This window comes from Pseudorca crassidens, chromosome 3 (genome assembly GCF_039906515.1).
Source record: "Pseudorca crassidens isolate mPseCra1 chromosome 3, mPseCra1.hap1, whole genome shotgun sequence".
Classification (NCBI taxonomy): domain Eukaryota; kingdom Metazoa; phylum Chordata; class Mammalia; order Artiodactyla; family Delphinidae; genus Pseudorca; species Pseudorca crassidens.
Window position 1 is genome coordinate 34,333,963 of NC_090298.1, and position 12,381 is coordinate 34,346,343.

The following is a 12,381-nucleotide window of genomic DNA, read 5'->3' on the forward strand; positions in this document are numbered from 1 at the left end:
TTTTTGATGTGGATCATTTTTAAAGTCTTTATGGAATTTGTTACAATATTACTTCTGTTTTATGTTTTGGTTTTTTGGCCGCGAGGCATGTGGGATCTTAGCTCCCTGACCAGGGATCGAACTCGCACCCCTGCATTGGAAAGTGAAGTCTTAATCACTGGACCACCAGGGAAGTCCCCCAAGGTTTCTTATTTCTTAAAAAAAAAGTACTGTGTAGCATTCTTTATTATGTGGCCAAGACCACCTTCTGAGTTTCTTTTATTTCTGCCTCTTTATATCCCCTTTCCTCTCCACACTTCCCCTTCTCCCACTGGACTCACTCAAGTATCACGTTATCCCATCCCTAACCTATGCTCCAGTGGGTTTTATCCCCTCTTTAGGGACTGCATGTCTCCTGTAGTGATGACTTCATGGGTTGCAAGCGCAGTTCCAATGCCATGGCCTTTCCAGTGCTCGCCAGGGGTTAAGTGCTTCTCTCCCTGTGCTCCCTTATTACTTTGTGCACCTTCTTGTTACTTGCCTAACTTCCTGTGGGAGGCTAGGAAAGTAGTCAGCAAATTTGCATTGAATTTTGTTTTTCAAGTGGCTTGAAGAAAAGACTTCCTCAGAATATTTTAAAAATTTCATGTTTGCTAATGATTTAACTATCCCAGCATGTTAAAAAATGAATGCTTTAAAAGCTCAAAATATAGAAAAGAAACTGAACTAGAGAAGGTAGCTAAGTGTTAAATCTTTTATAATATAGCAATAAAGAGATTGAAATAGAATATAATTTCACCTACATTAAAAAATCATAGCTGGAGCTTCCCTGGTGGCGCCGTGGTTGAGAGTCCGCCTGCCGATGCAGGGGACACGGGTTCGTGCCCCGGTCCTGGAAGATCCCACATGCCGCAGAGTGGCTGGGCCCCCCGTGAGCCATGGCCGCTGGGCCTGCGCGTCCGGAGCCTGTGCTCCGCGACGGGAGAGGCCACAATGGTGAGAGGCCCGTGTATGCAAAAAAAAAAAAAAAATCATAGCAATTAAGCAAAATAAGGATGGGATTATATATGTGAATGCACTTTGTAATCTATTCTTTATAAGTCATTACAGTATTTTGAAGCAGACACGCTCCTTCTTTAGATATCATTTTAATGCATTGTGATATTCACAGACACAGGAAATTTCTCTGGACTGGTGTTTTCCCTAATCAGTGACAGCCCAAATATGGGTTATGATATAGCTAAAATTCCATATATTTTGCTCATTTTAGTTAGTTATTGTTCTCTGCACACTTTGGCATGTCCGTTCCATGAGAGTGGGGATTTGGGTCTGTTTAATCTCTGCTGTATCCCCAGTATGGGAATGATGTCTGGCATGTCATGGGGACTCAATAAATATTAGTTGAAATAATGAGTAAATAGTGATTTGAAACAGGAAAAACAAAAGATTTTATAAACATGATAAGATACAACCCACAGCTTTCCAAGAGAACTAAGATGAATTATCATGTCAAAAAGAGAAGAGGAAGTTCATCCAGTATGCCAGGAGAGCTAGCTGGAGGCATGCTGAACCTCACTCACTTGTGTGGGCAAGGTCGTGGCGGCCCACTTGTCCATGATATACCGGAACAGCATGAAGATTTTGTCAGGCGACTGGCATCCAATCTGGGGTAGGGGAAGTCTCTCCAGTGGCTGACATACTTGTAAATGGCTCTGCTGAACTTCTCAAGGGCTGCATTTAAAAAACAACCACAGACTGAGAAAAATATCAAGGTAGGTAGGACCATAATGTAATTTGAGAAAAATGTACTGATGATTAGCAAATGTGTAATAGTTTCCATAAAATCTTTTGACTGCACCAAGTAAATATATAAAAAGTGTTCAAGCCACTGTAGTGAACTGTAAATTAAAAACCATAATGAAATACTACAACATACCATCTGGAATTGCTAAAATTTCAGATAGTCAATGTCAAGTGTTGACAGGACTAAGGGGCAGCTGATGTTTTTACATTCTGCTGGTGAGAGTGTGAATTGATTACAAACACTTTAGAAAACTGTTTGGCATTATCAACCAAAGTTGAATATGCTTTGTCTATGACCCAGAAATTCCACTCCAAGGTATATATATGGGCACTAGATATGCATACATAGGGGCACTAAAAATCTTGTACAAGAATGTTCCATTCAATTATTTTTGTAATAGCCTCAGACAAAAAAAATGATCCAAATATTTGGTAGAATTTCCATTCTATCAACAGGTAGAATGGAAAAATTGTAGTATAGACATGTAATAGTGTACAGAAATGAAAATGGACTACAGGTACACAAAACATGTATGAATCTCACAAATAGGCAAAGCTAATCTACGGTGTTAGAATTCAGGATTGTGGTTACCCTTGGAAAGGGTGGAGAGGTGATGACTGGGAGAAAAGATGGGGACTTCTAGGGAGTTAGTAATGTCCAAATTTTTTCCTGAGTTTTGGTCAAATGGATGAGCTACTTCGTGACAATTCATCAACCTGTATATTTCTGATTTTTATGTTTTTCTCCATGTATGTTTTACTTTAATAAAATTAAAAAATCTTGGGCCTGCAAAAATATCATATATATCACATATATATTTGCATCAAGTGCATTAAATAATATTTTTTCCTTCAGCCCCTCATGCTATCCCTTTCATTAGATAGTAAAAAAACTGTAGTTTACTCTCTCAAGAATACCTCATCTACAAATAACTCTATGGAAAAGATCCCAAGTATCTTAGCTTTAGAGCTGGTCAGTTTTGGTTTATTCCTATCCCCTCCAAACTCTCTCTGATAACCTCATGTTCCATTTTGTCAAATCCATTTTGCGTGTGTGGGGGTGTGTGTGTGTGTCTTGCACTGCCCTATAATGAGAAGGGATGGTGCCTGGTTCGTTGATGGTATCTGAAACAACAAGCACAATGTCTGTTTATTTGCTGATTGATTGAACACATAGCTAGATGGATGGCTATTAAATTTTATACCTTTTCTTTACTGGCAGTCGGGCAAAGTTGCTTTAAGACTAAAGCGCACTTAGATAAATTTATAACACACAGATGAGAATTCCCTTATTCATTGCCACGATGATTTCTGATTTTATTTTCTTTTACCTTCTTGGTTATTGATATTGGAGGTAGAAGTGCACTTAGTGGCACCAATATTTTTTTGCTGGGACACAATGTTTGCTGTGATAGTGAGTAGGGAAAATAAAAAATATTGAAAAGTGGGCTAATCTAGTATAGTAGTTTGAGTCCTTGAGTCTGACTGTACGTGTCTCTGCCACGTACCAGCTGTGTGATTGCAGGCAAGCTGTTTAACCTTTCTAAGCCTCAATTTCTCATCTGTAAATGAACAGAAAATGTTAGCCACCTAATGGGGTCGCTATGAGGGTTAAATGAAATAATAATCTTAAAATACCCAAGGCAGTACCCAGGCACATGGTAAATTCTCAATATTTATCAGATACAAATATTACCTTTATTGAGGACAGACAAGAGGAAATGGGTAAAATAGAATAGAAAAGACTTGGTTGATAGATAAAGAAGATATTCCTAACAGTATAGGCTTTAAAACATTATAAAAGAGTAGTGCTGGGGATGTCAGAGGTGGAAGGGGTCTTAGCAATCACTTCATTTGTTGTTTTTAGAGGTGAGATTGAGGTTGAGAGAAGGGCAGAATCACCTGATGGCTCAGTGACTGATCGGAGAAAAGAGTCCTGGTCTTCAGACTCATCCAGGAAGTCTCTCACTGTGCTGAAAATGCTTTTTCCAGGAGCTCAAGGGCATGTTTTTCTCTGTAGATTGTCGATTACCGTAGATGTGTTTCAGTTTTGGGGTTGAGGGATTTGTGACCATAGCTTGTTTACCCATTTTCCTTGATTGTATAGTTGCTTGTATTTTGATTAGATTGTTTACTTATCACTTTCACAATATTGCATTACAAAGAGATGCCAGAATTTAGCCTATGGCTAAGAGCTCATAAGCTCTCATAATCGTTTTTGAAAAGTGTGATCCAATTGAAGAAGGAGGCTAGTATAAATGGACCTGGTGTAAGACAGTGGGAAGAATATGGACTGGGTGGTCATGTAGACCTGGATGCCATCTCTCCATCTCACTGACTGTCACCACCCTGAGAAAATCGCTTAACCTCCATGACCCTCAGTTTCTCATCTGTAAAATGGGCTAATAGTACTTTGCAGAACTGCTGTGAGGATTGACAGAGATAACTCCTGAAGAAGGCCTTCCATGTGGTAGGCCCTCAGTAAATGGTAGCTACTATTACTAGAAAGGACAAGACTGAAGTAAAGGGAAAAATAAGACATTTGCTCCATTCATAGTCTGGTCTTAACAAAGAGGAAACCACGGGGATACCCACCGATACAGAAGGCTCCCTTCATCCTTTCCTCCTCCGCCAGCCTGAGCATGGTTTGCATGGTGAGCAGGGTCATCATCATGAAGGGAATGCTTTGGGATGCTGCAGTGAGGAATCGATAAGCATTTCAAGGCTTCATAGGGGAGGCAGATGACGTGCAGCGGGAAGTTGTTCTCTATCCCTCCCCCACTGTAATGCCAGGCTGTAGTTAGGGAATCAATCTGTAGTTAGAGTACCTTAAGATAAGGTACTGGCTATACGGCCATCTGTACCCGTTGCTTAGTAGCAATTACTTACTTGAATAATTATTTTATTTATGTTCGTCCCTCCCACCAGAACTTGCCTGTATCCCCAGGGCCTAGCACAGGTGATAGGTGCTCAATAAATATCTGTTAAATGAAGTGGTTTAGAAAAGAACATCCTAGGAAACCCTTACTTCATGTAGGAGTTGAGTGGTTTGCAGAATACGGCTTGTGGAAAATGTGCTTCTGCAAACACAAAGCCAGATGAAAGGAAAAATGAGGGTGGGAGAGAGTCCAGACAAATTCAGAGCAGTGTGGACCCATGACTGGCCAACAGGCTCATCTGTGCTCATAAACAACAGCCCAAATGCCGCTATCAGTATTCTTTAGTATAAAAGAAGGGAGAGATCCTCTCCCTTCTGCTGTTTGCTCCCATTTGGGTTTACACAATTAGAATGATTGTTTCCCAGGGAAAATGTGGACACTATTCCCTCCGTACCGTAGCTCGTTGCCAGTTCAGCCAGGACAAGCACAACGAATTCATTTGGTAGCTCCAGGATCCTGAAGGTACTTTGTACCTCATACATCACAGAGTTGAAATCATGTGCAGCGAGAGACACCAACACCTCCCCAGTTAGCATTCTTATTTCTCTGAGGATCTGAGGAAGAAAAGGAAAATAACAATAACAGCTAGGAAGAGCGGAACGAGCCAGCAGAGGGGAAATATTGATAGTTTACATAATATTTATAAGTTCCTTGCCTTTTCAATAGAGGGAGAACAGGCTGTTACAAACCCAGCGTGTAAGACCCTAGGGTAGGTGTCAGTAGCTGGGAAAGCAGAGGTAATTCAAAAGCACCTCAAAGCCAGGTTTTAATAGGATTCTTGTAAACTTGGGGCAATACATGTTTTCTTGTTAATTAATCAGGTACCGTGAACATAAGATTTACGTTTTATGTTGAAGTGATATGAATTACTGAAGGGAATGGAGAACGAAAAATGGGCTAGGATTTGGGCTAGAAAAACCCAAAGCTAGCTAGAGATTTGGGTTTTAGTATTGTCCTGATCTAATTATCCTTGATGTTGGAGATATTTGGAGGGACTTCTGCTTTTGGTAATAGTGAACAAGGTCAATTTGATCAACTTTCCTGCTCAGGAAAATAAAAAGTGCTGGGCAAGATATTAAAAAATACACTCATAGAAACATCAAAGAGATCACAATATAAGGTGGAATGAATTACTCAGTTGAGAGCTGGACAAGACTGGAAATCCAGAGAGATAAGCCCTGCTTTTGAGGCTGCTTTGTAGCCAACCAATGGTGAGATCCTGGTCATCTCACCTCTTATCTTTTTGGCTAAGACCTCAAAGGGCTGCATTGATATGAAAGGTTAAATAGGCTCTCCGTAGACTGTAGTACAACGTTGAGTCACAGAAGTTGCCCGGAAAAATCTCAAGCCCTGAAATTAATCATAGATTGTGCCCTTGGCAGGTAAACAAGTAAAAATTCTTTCTGGAAGGAAATGACATTATTTTAAGACTCAAATTATTTCTACAAATAATTTTTCAGATACAATGTCTAGTAGATATAGACAAGTAGGCATGAGAAGAGATAAGAATTCATATGGGAGCCAAGAAACTTTGGTTCTAGTTATTGGTTCTGTCAATAGATAGCTGTATTACTTTGCAAACAATCTCTCTAAGCACCAACTTCCTCATCTACAAGTGGATGGAATATTACTCCTAAAGACTTTCTTAACTCTACCTCGGTTTCCTCATCTGTGTTGGGGTAAATAATATGTGCTGTAACTGTATCCAGGTTACCATGAAGAACTAATAAAAGTGACCTGTGGTCCTGGCAGTGATGTAGAAAAGTTTATGGGTGTCTGCATGGGTGTAGCTGGGTTAGGTAAAGACCTGTTGCTGGTCCTGACACTGACTCATCATCAAGGATCAAACTTACATTGTCGTCTCTCATGTCCTTAGAAGCATAATAAATCAGCCTTTGGACAATTGCATCATCCAGGATGTCAGTATTCTGAATAACGGAAGTGAGATGACCATAAATGTCTTCCTGTGAACATACAAGGTTACACACAGAAATTTGAGTTGCAAAACTAAAGGAGTCAGATAAAATCCAAATGAATAACATGGTTAAACTAAGCAACATATCTCTACTACACAATGGATTTTATATATCCTAAGTGGGACTTCCTTAACATAATATTTATCTTTAGGAATCAAAGGCTTATAGGCAAAGCAAAGTTCATTCTAAAACCTATTTTAATTTGACTACATTTCTATGGCAAAATCTAACTGAAGGTAGGGGTGGGCTACCCAACATACTAAAGTCTCTTGAAATTCACTGTTGTAGGGCACTCAGGGCAATGGAAAACCCAATTGTTGCTCTTACTACCAGAGAGTGACTATGGCATTAAGGAATGCAATGCGATTCCCAAAGAGGCTGCTAAGTTATGAAACTTGTTCCTAAAGGGGATTTATAGGCCCTTCCTTTGTTCATGCCTTTGTGGAGAAGAAGTTGTAAATCCTTTTCCACAGAGCTGCAGCCTCTGGCAATTATATGGCTTGGCAGGTGCTGGCGTGTGAGGGCTCTTCTCAGTCTCTTAGGTGGCCACATGGCCTTTGGAAGATGAGAGACTGGTGTCCTGAAATCTCCAAGAGCCTCAGGCATGCTACCTTGAGGTACTATGCCTATGTTTAACATGTGAAATAACTCGCTTTGCATAAGGGATTCTAATATGGAGTCAGGGTTGAGAACCACTGGATTAAGGGATACAGGTGTAGGCATTGCCCTTCACAGGGAAGCTATGTTGAATAATGATTAGGAGCATTATTTTGGAGTCAGACAGGCTTGTGTTTGGATTTAATCCTGCTGGTCTTAGGCTTGTAACTTCTCTGGGCCTCACTTTTCTTAGTTGTCAAATGGAAATAACAATACCTACATCATAATGTTGTGAGGAGTGAACATAATACAATGCACTATTGTTTAGGAAGCATCTAGCTCTCTCCAGCCTTAGGTCAGTGTTCAATGAACAGTAACTGTTGTTATTTTACAAAAGGTTGCTGAAGCCAGAAAAGCCTTCAAATTCAGAGAAATAAATCTCTAATTATGAAACAGCATTATAGATGAGTAGGGGGAGATATTTGGGGATTTTCATAGGAGCCCTCAAATTCCTTACAGGACATTTGGTCCTGTCCAAAACGTTCATAAGACATTTGGTCCACACCTAAAAGTCCTTGACATATTTTGGACAGGACCAAATGTCTGCTAACCCTCAAATTCCACAGGAGGAGGCTCTAATCCACATGGTTGTAAGTCTGACATCTCCCTTTTTCCACATCTATCTGTGTAAGGTTACGTAAGGGGGCATTCTTTTGCTAGCTTCTACAGTTGGATACTCTGAATCCTCAAATGCCAAATATCATTGTTTAAACATTACAATGACTTCCATTAAAACTGCATTTTCTGAAAAACTGAATGCCGCTTAAGAAGCGGGAGAGAAAAGGGGAAGTTGAAGCAAAGACCGATGTAGATGAAATGTTGCATTAACTGGATTAGAAAAAGTGAATGGGGAAGAGACTTTTCTCTATTTTCCTTACCTTGCTAATATTATCTTCCTTGTTCAGCATGCCGAGAGTGAGGTTAATCTCTCCAAAAATCTCTAAAATGGGCAGGGAAAGAAGAATTAAGAACATGCTGAAATGCCCTCCTGTGAATTACTATGCTATGGTTACCTCTCTCTCCTTCTCATTCTGTCCTTCTCTCTTTCTCCTTCTCTCTCTCTCCTCTCTTCTTTCCTTCTCTCTCCTTCTTTCCTCTCTCCCCTTCTCCCTTTCTCCTACTCTTCTCTTCCTCTTGACTGCCACCTCTTTGATGGCAGAAACTGTGTCTTATTCATACTTCTTATAATTGACATACTTGAAAATAGAAGATGCTTAGTATGTTTCAAAACCTGAATTAAATGTGGAGGGGAAGATAAAAGATGCTAGATCCCTGTTTATCTCTCCAGTCATGTAGGCATCACCCTATATCCTCTTGAGACAGGCTCAGCTCTCAGATTCCATGAACTGAATTCCTTACACCTGACTTGAGTAGGGGAGGGCAAGAGTGTAATAGAGCTTGTTATTTTCCACCTCCTTCCTCATTGCCCCCACCCCCCAACTTATTTACTCACATCCTCTTTCTCTCTGACTTCCCTTCTGGCCCTCTCAGGTCCCTCTTCTGGTATCATGCTCATGCAACCTTGTTCTTTTCTGATAATGATCTAAATATTTTTGACTTGTACCTTCCAGGAATTATTTGAATAAAGCTTGTTGGAAAACTGAAAACACATATTTGAGTCCAGGGAATTGAGCAATTTCACACCACATGGCAACTTGGTAGAAGAGATATTTCTCGACGTAGTGATTTTCCACAAGCCTCCAAATCAAACAACATAACCCTTTAGAACAGTCTTTTTTGGCAAAGCAGAATATTTCCAAAGGACTCTGCCAGTATTGAAGATTAAATAAGCAACTGCCTTTCTTTGTGTTGTAGCCCCACTTTCTCCTCGAGTAGACTATACATTTTTAAAGAAGGTAGGACATAATCATTGGTCCTTTACAATCCATGTGATTTTATTATTTTGGAATAAAGGGAGAGTAGAGAGAAACAATCTTGCTTTAGCATAGCTTTTCATAAAACCTTTTAAGGTGTACAGATCTCCCTCAGTGATGTACACCATTCCTCACCTCACATATGCATATCGTCACACAGACACAAAACACCTAATTCCTCAGGATCCGACGATGCTCACCTGCAGATTCCTCTGTGTCCTTGGCCATGTCTTGGCTGTTTCAGGCTCTCTAAGAGACAGCACCTAAGTATCAGAAATAATAAGGCTAACAAATCGAAGAAGCAGGTTGGCAAGTTTCTCACATAAGGTTCACATAAGGGTCTTTAAATGAAAGTCCCTCCACCACTTGATTGGCACAATGATCTGGAAGCTTCCAGTGATGGGCTGCTGCTGAGAAAGATGATGCTGTATTCTACCACGAGGACATTTTCTTGCTTCTGAGCTCCTGCTGACCAACAAAATGGCTTCATCTCACTGAATAGTGTCCCTTTGGTGGAGACCAGAGTATCTGAGAAGGAAGAAATTAGAGACTGAAACTCAAACAATTTTGGTAGACCAAAGGAGTTCTTCTCCCTAAGCCTGGGTCCATTGATCACAGATTTGGGAATGGCTTTCAGTGGTCACTTTACTGGGCTGGTGTTGGTCAAGCCTTTATGGTGATCTTGTTGATTGTTCTACTTGGTGAAAGTCAGTCCACAAACTGGGCATGCTCAGTGGACTGGAATGCCCGTCAGGGGCAGTTGAATGGAACCTCCAACTGACAGCAGCAAAGCAAGACCTTCTCAGCCTCCCCCGCCTTCTCAGCCTCCCCTGCCTTCTCGGCCTCCCCTGCCTTCTCAGCCTCCCCTGCCTTCTCAGCCCCCCTCGCCTTCTCAGCCCCCCTCGCCTTCTCAGCCCCCCTCGCCTTCTCAGCCCCCCTCGCCTTCTCAGCCTCCCCGGCCTTCTCAGCCTCCCCGCCTTCTCAGCCTCCCCCGCCTTCTCAGCCTCCCCGCCTTCTCAGCCTCCCCCGCCTTCTCAGCCTCCCTCGCTTTCTCAGCCTCCCTCGCTATGTCCCCTATCCCTGATTTGATCTGGATGCTGCCCTCACTCCAGGCTCAGGCTTTTTTCTCTGACTCCATTCTCTCTTCTTGTTTTCAAATCATTCTTTATCTAGACCTCTTGGCTATAATGCTTTCAACTTTACTAGTACTTCAATCTGTTCTCAACTCCCCCCCACCCCTATCCTAAATCTATGTACAATTTCCAATGTATGTCCAGATTGTATGTAAAGGTGGCAGATGTCAGAGAGAGTAGGAACTGGGTACCAGCAATCTATAGGTCTGGGTGTGAAAGGTGCCAAGGAGAGGGGCTCATGACTGTTCTCAGCTGCTGCTTCTTCTCCAGCTGTCATCTTCCCTTCATTAAGGATATTTCCGATTCAAAGGTTAACTGCTTCCAACTAAACCTTTGGACTCATCTTCCTTTTCATAGATACTTTGCTCTGGATCTATTACAGAGGTCTTCAATAGGCTGGTGGTTAAAAACATTTTCAGCTTCCCAAGTCAGCATCACTGTTTCTCAGAGTGTGGCCCACAAGTGTCTTGTAACAGTTGTCCTTATTTAATCTGGTGTCCGTATTTAAAATATCCATTCCCAGGGATACCTCACACCTGGTAAATTACAGCGGGGTTTGGAATTTGTGTTTTTAATGAGTACCCCTAGTGAACCTTAGGTTCACTAAAGTCTGAGAGGCACTGGCCAAGATCCTTGTGGAGTCACCCACTAGTCGATAATTGAGAATTTAACACTTACTTGAAGGGTGTTCATTGTGTTTGGGCAAGAACAGCAGCTGCTCATCTCCAGAACCGTGACTCACTCACCCGCTGGAGAATAGACCACGAATTAGTGGGTCAGAGAGGTAACCCGAATCTCTTAATGTCTTATAGGGAAATAAAAATGTCGGAAATGATGTACCCTTAGAATCTTAAAGAACAATGTACAGAATCAATACTAAGAAAGCCAGCCATTTAGGTGATTGTTATAATCAATTTCTTACTCTTTTCGTGAATTGTGACAAATGATTTTTTCGAGTGTCTGTACATAAAGATTTTCTCAGTTTCATAGAGATTTGGGAAGCTAGGAGATGATTGATTTATACTGACTTTGTAATTTATTCATCAGGGCAATCAAAACATCTTTTTTGCTAAATATTCTTTCAGATAAAGCAATTTATGCATCAACCTCTCTTTTCATAAGGTAATATTGCAGATAGATTTTTTAAAAGTCATTTTCCCATTATTTCCTACTCTTTATGCTAAGCTAGCACAATATGGGTTTGATTTCTCTGAAGCCCTAGAAGCGTGCTAAACCCTAATTCTCAAAGCTAATAGGATGGCAGGTGCTAACTAATGAAGTATTGTTTCTAGTTATATGATTGCAGGGGAGCTGATATTCAACTTGCTAAAGAACTGAGGTGTCTCCCTGGGTATAGTGTAACCACTTGCTTTCAGTGTGACTTGTCAAACGATACTACCCAACCCTAGGAGTACTATGTTCCCAAATGCAGTGTTATCGGACAAGAATATTAATAAGGCAGTAAAGGAAAAATATAAAACTATGGGAGAATAGATATATGAAAATATTATCAAAATATAGAAATTCAAATTTTGTGAAAATAAAATTTTAAATTTTAGCGGTTTTAATGGTTTCATCATAGAGTACAATTCACTTAAACCTTAACATGAATCTTTTTATTCTTTAGAAGAAGTGCTGGATTTTATAAAAGGTATTAAAAATGAAATTAGGCTCTGATTTTTTGGGTTTGTTTCATGATATAAGCCTACTTCCTCGTACTCTAGTACATAAACAGGCAGTAAATATGAGATAGCAGTTTCATACAGAAGTAGATTAAATATGTCTCTGTTGTAAGTGGGCTCCCATTTTCCTCTTTTTATTTTCCCTTCCTCTTTCCTTCCTCCCTCCTCCCTCTCCTCTCTCTCCTGTCTTCTCTTTGCTTCTCTCCTCCTCTCTGGTCTCTCTTCCTCTCTTCCTGTTTCTCTTCCTCTTTCTTTGCTTTTTCTTCTTGTAGTAAACAATAACAACAAAAGAATGATGTCCAGTATAGTTAAGCGTGGTTCAATTCAACACACATTTA

General features: G+C 40.6%; 1 protein-coding gene across 1 annotated transcript in view; it reads right to left on the reverse strand.

Moving 5' to 3' along the window:
* The window catches only part of MROH2B (maestro heat like repeat family member 2B), a 68,061-nt gene extending 58,605 nt beyond the window's left edge, over positions 1-9,456 (reverse strand). The window contains 7 exon segments of the mRNA XM_067730210.1: positions 1,560-1,627; positions 1,630-1,710; positions 4,378-4,476; positions 5,116-5,275; positions 6,575-6,685; positions 8,233-8,294; positions 9,429-9,456. Of these exon segments, the coding sequence (XP_067586311.1) occupies positions 1,560-1,627; positions 1,630-1,710; positions 4,378-4,476; positions 5,116-5,275; positions 6,575-6,685; positions 8,233-8,294; positions 9,429-9,456 (609 nt within the window).
* Positions 9,457-12,381: the final 2,925 nt, after the last annotated feature.